This window comes from Cervus canadensis, chromosome 30 (genome assembly GCF_019320065.1).
Source record: "Cervus canadensis isolate Bull #8, Minnesota chromosome 30, ASM1932006v1, whole genome shotgun sequence".
Taxonomy (NCBI): domain Eukaryota; kingdom Metazoa; phylum Chordata; class Mammalia; order Artiodactyla; family Cervidae; genus Cervus; species Cervus canadensis.
The window spans coordinates 8,853,132-8,869,522 of NC_057415.1; the positions used below are offsets into that span (position 1 = coordinate 8,853,132).

The 16,391-nt window shown below is 39.4% G+C and overlaps 1 protein-coding gene across 1 annotated transcript in view; it reads left to right on the forward strand.

Moving 5' to 3' along the window:
* Window positions 1–1,228: 1,228 nt before the first annotated feature.
* Window positions 1,229–16,391, forward strand: part of UBE2R2 (ubiquitin conjugating enzyme E2 R2) — a 95,073-nt gene continuing 79,910 nt past the window's right edge. Inside the window, exon 1 of the mRNA XM_043453451.1 lies at window positions 1,229–1,943. Coding sequence (XP_043309386.1) covers window positions 1,767–1,943 — 177 coding nt within the window. The 5' untranslated portion in view covers window positions 1,229–1,766. The remainder of the gene's footprint in view (window positions 1,944–16,391) is intronic.

Genomic DNA, 16,391 nt, shown 5'->3' on the forward strand with positions numbered 1-16,391 from the left:
AGGTAATATAATATAAATGGTGGAGCCAGGATTGGAACCAGGGATGTTTCTGATCCCAGAATTCTAAGTGTGTGGTACTCACAGTATCCTGGCTTTTCTAGAAAATGTTCAGTTTTCATAGGACAGGGCTTCCAAAGAGAAACAGGGCCTAAATTATGGGGATTGCAGTCCATTTCCACATCTCACTTCAGTCATGATTATTTTAAAACAACTCCAGTTCTAAGATCTGTAGGGGGTCAAAGTTCAACCAAGTACCTCATTTTACAAATGGGTAAATGGAGGATAGCCACAGCATTTGTTCCAAATCACACAGAAAAGGGCCAGGAACCCAGGTTCAGTCTGTATGATTATTTCTCTTTTTATTTCCCACAACTTCCTCTTTGTAGTTAAGAAGAGAAGTAGAAACTGACCTATCTGCTTTCCCCATTTCTCGGATGGGAAACTGCACTTCAACCCCCTAAGCTGGGAACACGCTGCTCTCCAAGGACACAATGGCATGAGGACTGGACCTGAGGAAATGTCAGGACGCTTGTTCCCACCGAGAAAACCCGCACTGTCAGCACATCCTTGTCAAGCACCTACTGAGTGCTGGACGACAGACCGTGTGTCATGGCGGGCTGGGGAGGGGACGTTAGGCCTGCAGAGGATCAGGACTCAGGAGGACAAGTGCGGGAGGCCTGAGGATACAAGTAGGGGGAGGAGGGCGATGACAGCTCTAGGACAGAGGTCCCTTCCCGGGAGCGCCTTTGGAAACGTAGCGTCAAGCCGCACAACCGTCATTTTGTGGCCAAGGGCATCCCCAGGGGCCATCCTCAAACCCCGGCCCCCACCGCCACCCCCAACAGCCGCTTGGCCCTTTAAGGGCGGGGGACGCGCGCCGGCGTCACAAAGCGCCGCCACCTGGCGGGGCGGTGGAGAGGAGGCGGGGAGGCGGAGAGGAGGCGGGGACGTGGGAGGAGGAGGAGGAGCGGGGGGGGGGGAGCAGCGGGAGGAGGGAGAGGAGGGTGGAGGGGGAGGAGAGGGAGGAGGGGGAGGAGAGGGAGGAGGAGGAGGAGGAGGGAGAGGAGGGCGGGGCGCGCGCACGCGCGGCGCGTCGGGCCGCTCGCCGCCTAGAGCCTCCCTCCGCCAAGAGCCGCCCTCCCTCCCGACGCGCGCCCCTCCTCCCTCCCTCCTTCTTCTCGGTTTCGTCGCTCCCGCGGCGCGAGGCGCTCTCGCTCTTCTCCTCCTCCTCTCCGCCGTCGCCCCTCCCCCCGCGCAGCCGCCGCCGCCGCAGCCCCGAGACCCCCGCGTGTCGCGCTTCCCCCGCCCTTCGGCCCCGCGCGCCCTTCGGCCCCGGCGGCCCCCGAGGAGAACAAGAGAGCGAGCGAGCGCGGCGCTCCCGGGCCATCCCGGCCCGGTCTCCTCACTGTCGCCGGCCTTTCGCCGCCTTCCTCCGCTTCCACCTCTTCCCCCCCCCCCCCCATCAAGTTGAGGCCCCCTCCGGGGGGGGGAGGCCCGAGACGCGGAGCGAATTTCTTTAACTCTCTCCACCCCTCCCCCCACCCCTGCCCGAGTGTGAGGAGAAGGGCCCGGCCCGGCCCGCGTCGTGTGTGAGGAGGAACCGGGCCGGCCCACGGGCCGTGTGGGGCCTGGTCCGGGCCGCCGGGTGTGTGAAGACAGGGGCCCGGAGCGGCCCGGCAGAGGGCGAGCGGAGGGGAGGGGCCTGGTCCGGCCCGGCTGGTGCGTGAGGACTGGGGCCCCGGCCCGGCGCCGCCGCCGCCGCCGCGATGGCCCAGCAGCAGATGACCAGTTCGCAGAAGGCCCTGATGCTCGAGCTGAAATCCCTGCAGGAGGAACCGGTGGAGGGCTTCCGGATCACCCTGGTGGATGAATCCGACCTCTACAACTGGGAGGTTGCCATCTTCGGACCCCCTAACACGCTCTACGAAGGCGGCTACTTCAAGGTACCCCCACCCCCTCTCAGACCAGGCTTCCCTCGGCGGAGGCCGCGGTTTTCGGCTGTTTTCCCGGCCGAGAGTGGGAGCGCGGGGGAGCGGAGGGGGCTCCTCACCCCGGCAGCCCCCTCCCCCCATCCGTGGAGGCAGGAAGGCCTCGCTTGCTCACCCGGTGCCTTTTCTTTGTCATGGGGGCGGGGGCGGGAGGCCAGCCTGCACCGGGAAATAGGAAAGCCTCTGTGGCTAGGGTAGTGGCTACCGGAGGAGGAGGGGGGAGGTCTTTGTTTTGTTTCCCCCGCCGAGGGTATACGGAGAGAAAGGTGGTCTGTTCCCCACGGCCTCCCATCAGAACCATCTCTGCGCCGGCTGGAACTACCCCAGAGGGCAGAGTGACCTGCACTTATGGGATTGGACCTTTTTTGGGGGTGGGGGTGGGGGGGGTAGGAGGGTGGGGGAGGGGTATCGGCCTGTCATTCCAGAGGCTGCCTACTGACCTGACATTTTGGGGATTTGAGGGCTTCTTGCATATAGTGGTGGTTCCAACTTCGCATTCCAGTGGGTGGTAATGGAGAATAGGACCCTAGGGGTGGTAAACAAGGGCGCCTGCGTTTTCTTGCCATCAGCCACTTGAGGGAACTCGAATTTAGCCCCCTTTCTGTCCTCATTTTCTATTTACTTCAGTGCTGTTTCAAAATGCCCTTTGTCCTTACCCTGCCACCAACTTTACTGCACTCACCCCCGCCTTCCCCGGCCCCCGGCCTCCTGTGTAGAAATATCCACTGAGGGCAGAACATGTTATGTAGGGAGATTGATAATTTCCGACTTCAGGGAGACAAAATTGAAACCTTTTGCTCAGATGGCTAACTCTAGCAAACGGGGAGGGGGGTGGTTTCACAGGTGATAAGTATCATCTGCGGTGGGATGGTTTCACAAAGTAGGACCTCTCCTTAGCGACCGTAGATATACTTTCTATTGTTTTCCAGGATGTTAGAACAGTGGTTTTTATCCTTCCTGAATCCAGTAGTTTTTTCAATTCCCAAATACATAGTTGGAGATATTGAGGGTCTTTTGTTTTTGTTTTTATTTAACCATTTTTTAAGGGGAAAACCACAGATTGAAGGTCGAAGTTTTAAATGGTGGGGGACAGAGAGGAAATGAGTGCTTAGGAATTCTTTTAAGTTAATTTTTTTTAATTTCCAAATTTAAGTAAAATAGGTCTGTGAGTCAGTCTTAGTTTGTTTTGAAGGGAGGGGCTATCTTGGCATAAGTTTTAAATGAGTATCTTAGTCATGTAGTTACGTGTATTTTTAAGGACTGCCCAATTACTTTAGTTTCTACTCTTCTAAAGGTAGAAGCCTCAGTTTCAGGCTTGAAATTGGGTCTATTTTGTAGAAAATGTGAAGAATTGATTGGGAAATGTTTACCATTCATGTCTGTGATAGTCACGTAATACCTGGTAAAAAGCATGCATTTAGTTTTTAGAATACTGTATATACCAACCATACACTGTACTCTTCAGAGGAAAATACTTGGAGCAAAATCCACTGGCTAACTTTAGTGAAATGAAGTTTAATTTCCAAAAAGTATCATTATTTGGGACAATCGCTTGTCAGGATAAATAGTTCCTAGCTAGAATTATCTTAATCCTACGCAGTGCATTAAAAACAAACAACAACAAACAGAGGAAATAATGGGTTTAAAATGGTAATAGTTTTGCTCAGGTAATTGAGAACCGAGTGTGGTGAACCCTCTCAGTGTGGCATAGGTAATATGGAAGGAGAATTCCTCGAAGCATGCACTGATTTAGATTAACTGCTTTTTAAATTCAGTCTTATTTAAAAAGAATCTCGTTTTGTTGTATGTTTTAGATTTTTTTTTTTTACTTTTGTGAAATGTAAAAAATATATGAAAATTCTTAAACAGATTTAGTGTTTTAGTCTTATGTGAGAATTTTGTTCAGTTTTGTTCTCTTCTGCTTTTTTTTCTTTATTAAATGGCTTTTTATTCCAAAGTACTTCATTGGAAAAGGCAAATTTATGGTCCTGAGCAGTTAACACTGGTGACAGGTTTAAAACCATTGTTTTTTATTTCACTGCTTTTGTGAAACAAGGCTTTTAGTGTGTCCACTACAGCTGCAGTTAAAAGTTGGCACAGATCTTTCTCTACTACTATTCTCCTTGATCAAATGGTGGTTCTTGAACATTTAATTTATTTTCAAGTGAAACTATTTTCTTTATGGTGTGTTATAGTTTCCAAAGGCAGGGGCCCGCCAGTCATTTTAAATTTTTCATAATATAACTCCTTTACCTTTTACATGTTAATAGACTTCTAACAGATCTTATTCATCATGAAATAGTTGACCCTAGTCTGTTTTAACTGTGGCATCTGTTGTAGTAGAGACTTGTGAGACCTGTATTTCACAAATTTGTTTTTTCAACTTACTTTTCAAATATCTTGAATCTGTATGATTCTTAGCTTGGGTTGGGGATCGAGAGGAATATAGATGTATGGTGGGCAAAAGTAGTTTCTTGTGTCCGATTTTCTGAATGTTAGAAACTCTTCTTTGGCCTCATTATCTTTTTGTCCAGTTTCTTTAATTTAAAAATTTTTATTTTATTTTTTTGGCCACCCTGCGTGGCATGTAGGATCTTAGTTCTCCCACCAGGTATCAAACCCTGGTAACCCTGCTTTGGAAGCCAGGAGCTTTAACCGCTGGACCTCCAGGGGAGTCCTTTGTCCAGTTTCTTGATCTCATTGATTCACAGAGTGAATTTCTTTGCTGCTTCAAATTTTTCCTCTGGGGGCAACCATTGTAGAACACAAAGTAGGAGATGATTTAGAATACCCAGAACACTTCTGATCTTAATTTTGCTAATGTGGAGCGAGTTGGAATTCTATTATGTTACTGGAAGAGGAACTTGTTGATCATGTGAGCAGTAGTAATGACTTTTAACAAGTTTACTCCTATTCTTTTAGAAACAACTATCTTTTCAGATAACTCCTGATAATGATCACAACTTAGTGTGGCTGCTTTTGTATAGAACCTCCTTGTAACTCCTGCCTTATTTATATAAATACAAGATAGCAGTGAGTATGGAGATCAGAAAGAGGGACTTTTTCATGATATGCATAACATTTAAGTGTTACAGAATGCTTAAAGTGTTACAGGTTTTGTAGTTTTGATTTTATTCAGTAATCTATGGGAATGAAATACAGGTGTGTTCCATTTTTGGATAACTCCCAACAGATAAAATTTAGGAAGCATTTGTTATATTTTCAGAGTTTTCCTTAATAGGATATTCTTTATCAAATGTAACACTTCATTTTATATTCAAGAAACTCTTGAATAGTAATTGTTTAAGATAAAGGACATACATTATTTTCATTTGTTCTGGAATCTATTGTTCATGTGTCACCCCTCCCTGCCCCATAAAAACTATTTTATGACTCTGACATTTTTAATATATAATTGAAACAATTTTTCTAAGTAGTTTTGTCTTTTTGGCATAGGGATCCTTTTGAGAACTTTATAAATTTCCTTCAAAAGATAATCAGAACACACTAGTTTGTATGTAGGAGGGTTAACTGAATCCTTGTTTTAAGGGATTTGGATTGTCAGCTTTAAAAACAATTAAACTCCTTTGATGTAAAAAAATACTACTTTTTAAAAATTTATAAGTCTTTCAGTCAGTTAAAATTTTCTTAGTTTAAATTTTTTTCTCAGTGACTTTAAGAATACCCCTTAGGACTTATAGCTGTACCCTTTTCTGGAAGCTGAATTTGTTTTGAGTGCTGGGTGAGCTAAGGGAACATTGTAAATGGAAACATGGTTAATGTCCACTGATTTGGGACATGGAGTGCAATTTTAGTCCCCAGCCTGCATCCCTGGCAAATGCAGCATTCCAGTATTTCATAGATTATACTTTTACCATATTAAGTTGATTCCAAGATGAATATTTTTCTAGTTTCACATCTCAAATTTGGAATAAGTCCAGAAAGTCTTAGAATTGCCATCAACTAGGTGGCACTTGTGACTTAGCTGTGAGAGAGCCTTCCATTGAAATCATCTGATAAAATTTTTTTAAATGCTAGCATCAGTGTCTTAAATTTGATCAGTAAGAATTATTTCTTTTTGAATGAAGGATTTGTTTCCTTAGTACTTTTTTTTGCTGCATGTTGATTCCTCTTTTTCAGAGATTTGTGTTAGTAAACAATAATTATTGAACACACACCAAAGGCAAAGCACTACAGGAAGTGTCACTACCTTTCAGATAGTAAGGAAAAGTATTAGGACATTGATAACCTTAAAACTTTTATGAATAATCTTCATAAAAGTCTTTGTGCAGCAATGTGAGGGGTAGGTGTTACTGACAGAATTGTAATGGTAATTAAAATCAAAGTTTTAAGGCCAGTTAGTGCATTGGTCAACATAACCACAGTCTGTCATGATTAAATATTCTGCTCCATTTTTACAACTTAGTGTTCCTAGGCTAAGTAAGGTTCCAGAAAAATCTGTCTGTCGGAGACAGGTGAAATAAAAGAGATTATCTTAAGAAACTGGCCCACCTCTGCTAATATAGTTTGGAAAAATAACAGGAAGAGTTGTAAATTCAGGATTTAAGACAACAGAAATCCTATCTTGCTGAAAGGTCATATTTAAAGTTTTTAATTCTTTCATGTTCCTGTAATTCTTTTGGACGTTTCATCATATACCGCTACATATATATCTGAATAAGATTAAGCTGAACCTCTTTGAAAGTGTTTTGTCAGCACAGAATTAATTCATTTCAGCTTCGTTCAGTGAGAAATTGAGTTTATGTTTAAGTATCTTTAAATGAATTGATTCTGAAATTGTGGGATGATAAATACTTAATTGAAGAGAAAATTTTAGTTTGGATTGCTAAGGTTTGACTTTATATAAATTTTCCTCTATATAAGAATTGGAATAGTCAGGGAAAAAAAAAGAATTGGAATATTCAGATTTGGGGATATGTATTTAACATAGAAAGTGAATATCCACTTTAAGCACCTTTAGTTGATTTGTTTTAATAACAAATATAAATATGTTTTTGTTACAACACAGTAAATTACTGTTGTAAATTTGTTGGCAGGGTAATATAAAACATGGAAAACTCTGAATGTCATGTCTAATTGCAGATACACGCTACTATCCTTATCAGAGTAATTTAGGTGTTAGTAGCTAACATTTATTGAGTACTTACTATGTGCCATGTACTTTATATAGAATATTTCATACAATTCTCCTGTGAGGTGTGCTGTTAGTACTTTCATGCATATAGAGAAACAGTCACAGAGCTTATTTAACTTGCTCGGGGTCCTCAGCTAGGAAGTTGTAATATCAAGATGGATTATCAGACTGCTTGATTCTAAAGCCTGTGTTATTCTCTTGGTGAGATCTTTTATCATTTTGGATAATGTTTGAAGGTACAGAAATGGAGCTTTAAGAAAATAAAATCTATGGACGGGACTTCCCTAGTGGTCCAGTGGTTAAGACTGTACTTTCTCTGCAGGAGGTTGCGGATTCGATCCCAGGTTGGGGCTCTCAGATCCCACATGCTGCATGGTGTAGTCAAAAAAGTAAATAAATAAATAAAATTTTTGGAACATTTGAAAAGGAACTTTTTATTTTAAATTGTACAAGTTTAAAGGTCACAAGGGTAATTTGTTCCTTCAAATTTCAGGGAGATTATTATGACTTCTGCTTATAAATCTTAAATTGACTGAAGAAGTGGATTTTGATGTTGTTCTTGGACTACTTGGATTAGAGAGTAACAAGTCATAATTCAAAAGGATTTTTTTTTTTATTAGCAAATTGACTCCTTTGATAGCAACTTTTTCATTATGGGAAGAGTGGGATGCTGCTACAGTTCAGAAATATAAATCTAAAAAAGCTACTTTTGGGATTAGAAATGATGGTAAACATCTTTGAAGTCATACTGGATCATAGAGGAAGTTAAATTTCTTAATACAGTGTTGCTTTATGCTTTTAAAATAATGTCAACACTTTTCCCAAGTATATTTAAACGTCATAGGAAACTTGAGCAGTGTAAAGTTGAGACTTTATTTTTTTCAGTTGAGTTTTAACTGGTATTCCGTATCTTTATTATAGCATCTTTTTTTTATATTATTGATATATGTAATAATTTGAATGAAGATTACACTGAGTGAGAAAGTCAATCTCAAAGGTTACATGGTCCCACTTAGTTAACATTCTTAAAATGTCAAAAGTATAAAGATTAAAACAGACCAGTGAGTGCGGAGGGGTCGGGGGGAGGGAGGGGGGATTAGAGATGTTTGGGTTATGGGATCGAGGTGGATGTGACTACGAAGGAGGAGCATGAGGTCTTTGTGGATGGAATAGTTCTATATCTAAATCGTGTTGGTAGTTACACAGATCTACACAGACCATAAAATGATGCAGAACTGCACTCATATATTGTACCAGTGTCAAATTTCCTCATTCTAATATGGGACTATAATTATGTAAGACGCAGCCATTGGGGGAAATTTAGTGAAAAATAGATTTCTGTGTACTATCTTTGCAAATATATGTTGTGAATCTGTAACTTCCAAAATAAGATGTTAAAAAGTTAATCATCAGAAGAAGCCATATATTCATGCATTTTATGATCTTGAGATGATTGCCATCTTGAGATTGCCATCTTGAGATCATTGCCATAGTTTCAGTCTGTGTGTATTTGGATTTTCAGGTTTCACAAAGAAAATGAAAGTGAAGGTGAAGTCCCTCGGTCCTGTCGGACTTTTTGAGACCCCATGGACTGTAGCCAACCAGTCTTCTCCGTCCAGGGGATTCTCTAGGCCAGAATACTGGAGTGGGTTGCCATTTCCTTCTCCAGAGGATCTTCCCGACCTAGGGATTGAACCTGGGTCTCCTGCATTGTAGGCAGACGCTTTACTGCCTAAGCCACCAGGGAAGTCAGATTTCACAGTTATTTAGTTATCTGCTTTGCTATATTTGCTGCATGGCTAGCTTATGCTTAATTTGAGGGATAAATCCCTTGAAATAATTTGGATTATGTGACTCACTTAGTAGCATACATAGTAATTCAGAATGTAAACATTGAATGTTTATTATCTCATTGAAAATAGCCATTTATAAGATAATATTGGCAAAGTCACAAAAAGTTGGACAGTATTTAGTGATTCTTTATAGAAGAGTGATTTAAAACTTAGAATACAGATTTTTAAGTTTACTGGAAATCATACTTCATATATGGTGAAACAAAATTTCATTATTCAAAAAAATATCCTTCATATGATTTGAAACTTTTGAAATTGTTGGTAGAGGCACAGGTAAAATTTCTGTAATAATACTTCATATTCATATTTGATTTTTTTAAAAATTTATTTATTTTTGACTGTGCTGGCTCTTCATACCTGTGTGGGCTTTTCTCTAGTTGTGGTGCACAAACTTCTCACTGTTTGTGCTCTTGTTGAGCACATGCTCTAGGGTGCTCAGTCTTCAGGATTTTTGGCACATAGGCTCAGTAGTTGTGGATTCCAGGCCCTAGAGCATAACGCTCAACAGTTGTGGTACCACAGGCTTAGTTGCCCTGTGGTGTGCAGGATCTTCCCAGATTGGTGATCGAGCCCATGTCCTGCATTGGCAAGCAGATTTTTTACTACTGAGCCACAAGGGAAGCCGCACATTTGTTTTTGACTAAAATATAGTATTACTCAGATTATTTTCCTCCTTTACCAAGTTGAATCTGAATCACCTTTGGATGTTAAAGAAGGTCCACAAGAAGCAAAGATTTGCCACTAATAAGGACATTAAGAAGTTGTACAATAAAAAAAAAGAAGTTGTACAATAGATTGAGGGTAGTTATCAAAGAAAAGTTGTTTTTTTTTTTTTGTCAGATAAGAGTTTTGAACAGTGGCAGTCTAGCACTGTTGGAGTGGATATATAGCCAACCTTCTGAGGTGTTTGCGTTGAAGGGGACAAAGCTCATTTGAGTTCTGTGGTAGTTGAGTTTAAAACAAACAAAAAACCTTATTACTTAAGGCTCATCTTGGTCTTGTCATGTAACTGCTCTTTCTCCCATTGGCTAAATAGGGAAAGGAACAATATAAGCTAATCCTTGTGGAAAACTTCAGCCCTAAAATTAAAAAAAAGAAGGGGAAAACACAAGGTCCTACTGGATAATATGGGGAACTATTGAATGTACTGTAATAAGCCATAATGGAGAAGAATATGAAAAAGAATATGTATGCATATAACTGAGTCGCTTTGCTGTACAGCAGAAATGAACACAACACTGTAAATCAAAGTTAAAGAAAGGGGAAAAAATAGATAGTGACTGTCCTCAGGGTCTTTACCCTGAGTTCTTTCGCTTTGTTAATCATGTTTCAACATTTACTCTTAAGAATGAAGGAAAAACAGCGAGGCAAAAAAAAGAGGCGTCTTAAACTGAAGATATGGAAATTCTGTAGAATTTAGATTGTATCTAAGGAACCTTATGTTAAATGGGTTTTAAGGGGAGTGCACTTCCTGAGTTTGGATTTGATGAGTTACCATTTTTTTTATATAACCATTTTTTTAAGGTTTTTTTTTATTGGTATATTGTTGAATAAGTAATGTACAGAGAGTTTCCTTAAATAAAAATGGTGTAAAACTGAAAGTGTAAGTGGTAAAACTGAAAAAGTTACTTGAGGTCATGTATTATACTAAGAAAATAAGATGTTTTTAGCTTAAATTTTTTTCTTTTTTTTTTTTTCTATTGTGACCAAACCTAGTAGTGTGAGAGTTTAAGTAAATTCTTAGATTATGGGCTTCTTAAGAAATGACTAGATCTTACTTCAGTCTTTGAAATTCCTTAGCATTTGGCATAGGACTTGAAAGAGTAATACTTAATCTTTTGGCAGAGGTCACATCTTTTGAGAATGACAGTTGTCCCCCCGCCCAGTTCTCCAGGCAGTTTCAAGAAATAACTGATACCTGAGTTTCTTCATAGACCTTAGGTGGTTAGTCCCTTGTCATGAATGTAATGGTAAGACTAGTGGCTCAGTATTTGAACTACTTAGTTCCTCTAGTTGTGCTTTCCCTTTTTGGAGAACTTTGATTTTATTGGGTTTTTCCATCAGTGACATTTTTCTGTAGTTGCTGGGTTGCCTCAGTTAAATCTAATTTTCTTAGTGACTGAAGGTTAGCTCAAAATTAATTAAGATTCAAATCTTGGTTATAGTAATATAGGAAATTAGGATCTTTGTAAAGGGCTCCTCTTATAATTTAAGTATTAGAAAACTTATTTAAGAGAGGTTAAGAATTTTGGAGCAGTGATAACGAGAGGTATTGGGAAAACTGGCTAGAAATAGCAACTTTGACTTTTGTAGTCCCATGAAGATAAAGATTGCTTAACTTCATTTGGAAATCTACTGAATAAAGCAAAATAATTAACTCCAGTTGTTTTAGCCTTTTGAAAGAGTATCTGAAGACATAAGATCTTTTGTTATTTTTTTGAATCATTTAAAAATTTTATTTATTATTTACTTATTATTTTTTATATTTGGCTGTGCTGGGTCTTTGTTGCTTTGCATTGGCTTTCTGTAATTGCAGTGACTGGGGGCTACCCTTCATTGTGGTGCTCAGGCTTCTCATTGCGGTGGCTTCTCTTGTGGAGCACAGGCTCTAGGCACTCGGGCTTCATTAGTTGCAGCACATGGGCTCAGTAGCTGTGGTGCATGGGCTTAGTTGCCCCATGGCGTGTGGAATTTTCCCAGACCAGGGATTGAACCCATGTCCCCTGTATTGGCAGGCAGATAGATTCTCCACCACGCCACCAGGGAAGTTTGACATAAGATCTTTTAAAAGCAGACTAGAAGTGCATTTTAGAAGTGCAGAATTTTTTATACAGTGGAGGATTTTAACATATTGATTGTAAATGTTATGAATATTTTCATGGTTCTTGATACATTAAAGGAATCAGAATAATTAGAAAAGTACGTTTTTATAGCTGTGCTTTGAAAATACACTGCATGTGTGCAATTTGTTAAAGAATAATTTTGATGACTTTTAGCCAAATATGTATATGTTCTTCTTTCTCCTATATCTATATAGTTCAGTTCAGTTGCTCAGTCGTGTCCGACTCTTTGTGACCCCATGGACTGCAGCATGCCAAGCTTCCCTATCCATCACCAACTCCTGGAGCTTGCTCAAACTCATGTCCATAAAGTCAGTGATGCCATCCAACCATCTCATCCTCTGTTGTCCTCTTCTCCTCCTGCCTTCAATATATAGTCTAAATATAAAATTAACACATCTTGATCATTCTGTTTACATAAACACTTGGAAATAATTAATTTTTAACAAGGTGGAGTAGGGAGGGAGCTTTTGTTGTTGTTCAGTTGCCAAGTTGTATCCAACTCTTGGCGACCTCGTGAGCTGCAGCACGCCAGGCCTCCTATCCCTCACAATCTCCTGGAGTTTGCCCAAATTCAGGTTAAATTTCTGTGTTGTGTTCGATTGTAACAAACTCTCCTTGGTTATTGTTCCAGCTACCAAATATGTACTAAAGATTTTTATGTCTATATTTTCTTATTAGCCCTCTCGAGTTTTTGCCTGGCTATTAACACATTTCCACCAGTATGTCCTTTTATACTAAACACTAAGCTGAACTCTACCTTTTTCCTTAATCCTCTTCTATGTTTACTTTCCTGTATATCGGACGTTGTCTATGCAGTTGCACAAGCCTACATGCTAGAAATCAGTTCAGATGGTCTCTGCTCCCTCTTTCTGCATATTCAATTATTTTTAGTATCTCGTCTCAGGTTTTTAGCCTCTGATCTTTATTTCTGCTTCCACCATGTGAGTTCCCATTCAGTTGTCACTCCCCTGGACTGTGACAGTGGCCTGTTTACTCTGTTTTGTGCCCCTTCAATCTGTAATGCCACCAGAGTAACCTGTCTAAAGCTCTAATCTGACCTGTCCCCATCAGGAGAAAAAAAAAAGAAGTTAGCAGTCCATCTTCCATAAAATTAAATAAAAATTCCTTGTATGACATATAAGACTCTTCATGATCTGGTTGTTCCTTACTTTTCTGTGTTTTTTGTTCTTGCCCCATAGGTGGTCTTTGACAGTGCCATTTCTTAAGCTGTTACCTGTCTTTTTCATTTCTTCTCATGCCCTCTTTAGTTCTTGAACTCTAATTTATATCTTTTAAGACCCAGTTCACTGTGAATGACCTCTTGGGTTCTCTCCCGCTCTCCCATTAATTCCTACTCTTTCTAATTAGATTAAAGTAATTGTCCTTTCACCCCTAAATACTAGAGTCCCTATAAAAGTCCCAATATCTTTTAAAAGATAATCATATTGTTCTTATAATTACTGAATAAATAATAATTCCTTAATATTATCTGATATCCAGTGTTCATATTCTCCCAGTTGTATCATAGATATACTTATAAGTTCATTTGAATCAAGATCCCCAGTTGCTTTTGGTGATGTGCCTCTTAAGACTGTAATTGATTTCTCTCCTTCCTTTAAAAAAAAAACTTTATTGAGATATAACATATACAATACAATTCACCCATTTAAATGTACAATTCAATGACCTTTAGTCATTGTATAACCATTACCACAATTTTAGAACTTTTTCACTCCAAAATGAAACCCCATACCCATCAGTAGTCACTTCCCATTTCTCCCACACTCTAGGCAACTTGTCTACTTTCTGGGACTATAAATTTGCCTCTTCTATAAATGTGTAGATTTGTATTTCATATAAATGTAATCATTTAATATATGGCCTTTCACTTAGCATGCTGTTTTCAAAGTTCATATATGTTGTGGCATGTATCAGTACTTCATTCCTTTTCCTTATTAAATAATCTTCCATTGTATGGACCTTTTATTTATCCATTCATCAGTTGATGAGCATTTGGGTTGTTTTCCACTATTTGGCAATTATAAATAATGCTGATATGAACATTTGTGTACAAGTTTCACTGTGAACATATGTTTTCATTTCTCTTGAGTATTTACCTAGGAATAGAATTACCAGGTCATCTGATAACTCTGTGTGTAACTATTTGAGGAACTGCTAGACTGTTTTCCAAAATACATTCCCAATAGTAGAAAGAGGGTTCTAGTTTCTCTATATCTGCACAAACACTTGTTCTCTCTCCAAAAATTATTTGTTGGCAATTGAATATATTTAACTGCTGAACTCCTGTCTTCAGTTTTAAGACTTTGAAACTGGACTGATGATTATATTTTATTCCAAACTAAAGATACTTTTATAGTACTAAAAGTAAAGGAAAGTTGTGTTTCTAACTCTGGAGGTCACCATACATTTGTTACAAAGTAATTATGGTAAGCTCTGGCCCCAAATCTAGTTGTTGTTTAGTTGCTAAGTCCTGTTGGACTCTTTGTGACCACATGGACTGCAGCAGGACAGGCTTCCCTGTCCTTCACTATCTCCTGGAGTTTGCTCAAACTCATGTCTGTAGATTCATGTTGCCATCTGACCAACTTATCCTCTGTTGCCTACTTCTCCTGCCCTCAGTCTTTGTTAGCATCAGGGTCTTTTTCCAGTGAATCAGCTCTTCGCATCAAGTGGCCAAAGTATTGGAGCTTCAGCTTGAGCATCAGTCCTTCCAGTGGATATTCAGGATTGATTTCCTTTAGGATTGACTGATTTGATCTCCTTGCTATCCAAGGGACTTTCAAGAGTCTTTTGCAGCACCAAATCTAGTTAGCTGCCTAATTTTTCCACGTTATTTCTTAACCCACTTTAATTCATAAACCACCTCATGTAGGACCTTGTCATATCTCAGCTTCAACATGGAGCCACTTAAATTTAGTATAGTAGGTTTGCTGGGGGAAAATACTAAGTTCATGATGGATTAATCTATCATGTAGGTGTTATATAGGAATATATATTTCCTAACATTGAAAGATGTAATGTGCTCGAGTTAGTCATTCAGTTGTGTTCGACTCTTTGTGACCTCATGGACTGTAGCGCACCAGGTTCCTCTGTCCATGGGATTTTCCAGGTGAGGATACTGGACTGGGTTGCCATTGCCTTCTCCAGGGGATCTTCCCCACCCAGGATTTGAACCAGGGTCTCCTGCATTGCAGGGGGATTGTTTACCAGGTGAACTACCAGGGAAGCCCAAAAGGTGTAATGAGGGATATTTATTAAGGGTGTTGATTTAATAATTTTTCTTAAAATCAGTCTAGAAAAACAATTCAAGCAGTAAGAAAGTCTTGCCCCTGAAAATCACTTAACTGTGTGAATGTGATCCTCCAGAAATATTCCATTTACCTACAGACACATCTAAGCATTTTAGACTCAGAGGGATGAGATGGGGAAGGAGGCGGGAGGGGGAATCGGGATGGGGAACACATGTAAATCCATGGCTGATTCATGTCAATGTATGGCAAAAACCACTACAATATTGTAAAGTAATTAGCCTCCAACTAATAAAAATAAATGAAAAAAAAAATAAAACTATGAATGTAGTTAGACTACAAGTATTTTTCTGCATCTTTTTAAAAAAACTTTATCTTGGAGAGCTTTCCATTATTAATATTTATGAATTGTAATTTGTAACTGCTGTACAATATTCCAGTTGTTAAGGAAGTACTGTTTTTACTCCTCTATTGATGAAAAATCAATTATTCTCAGCTTTTTACTCTGATAAGTGAAGCTGAAAGGGACATTTTTTCATACGTCTACTTTTTTGAGTCCATTTGCTGAATTAAAGGGTTTGTGTATTTAAATTTTACTAGATAGTCAAATTACCCTTCAAAAATACTAATTTATATTCTGTAGTATAACATAGGGATTGTCAAATATGAAGTTTGCAGTCATGATAACTTTATGATGGTTGTTTCTTTTAATCATGAATGAAATCTAACTTACTTTCACGTCACTGGCCATTTGTAGTATTTATGCAAGTTATCTATATTTGTCCTTTGCCTATTTTTCTTTTCTTTTAATAGATAAAAGCTGTTTGTATAAAGGAAGTTACTCATTGGTCAGATGTATTGCATGTTGCAAATATCTGTGTCATTTATTAATAATGTAATTAAAATAACGTGTTTAGAATTCTGTCCAAAGTTAAACATGGAGTCAAGCATAGAGAAAATTGTGTTGTAACTGTTGTGACAGCAGAGAAGAGTTTATAGTTTAGAGTTAAACTGTCTTAACTTGTCATGTGGGTTATTCATATGTTATGAACAAGCTCAATACTAATAATGTATAGGGTGATACAGAGGTGCCTGGATTTTTCTGTGTAAGTGGCAATAACCATTTTTTTAAACTCAGTATCTCCAGTTATAAGTCAACATGTGTTTATGGTAGAAAGTTTTTAAAGTTCTTGAAACTGTGAAGAAAAAAGTCACTTAAATGATGCTATCCAAAAATACTTTAAAATATATTTCTTCTGAAATATGCTATATTTCATCTAAAA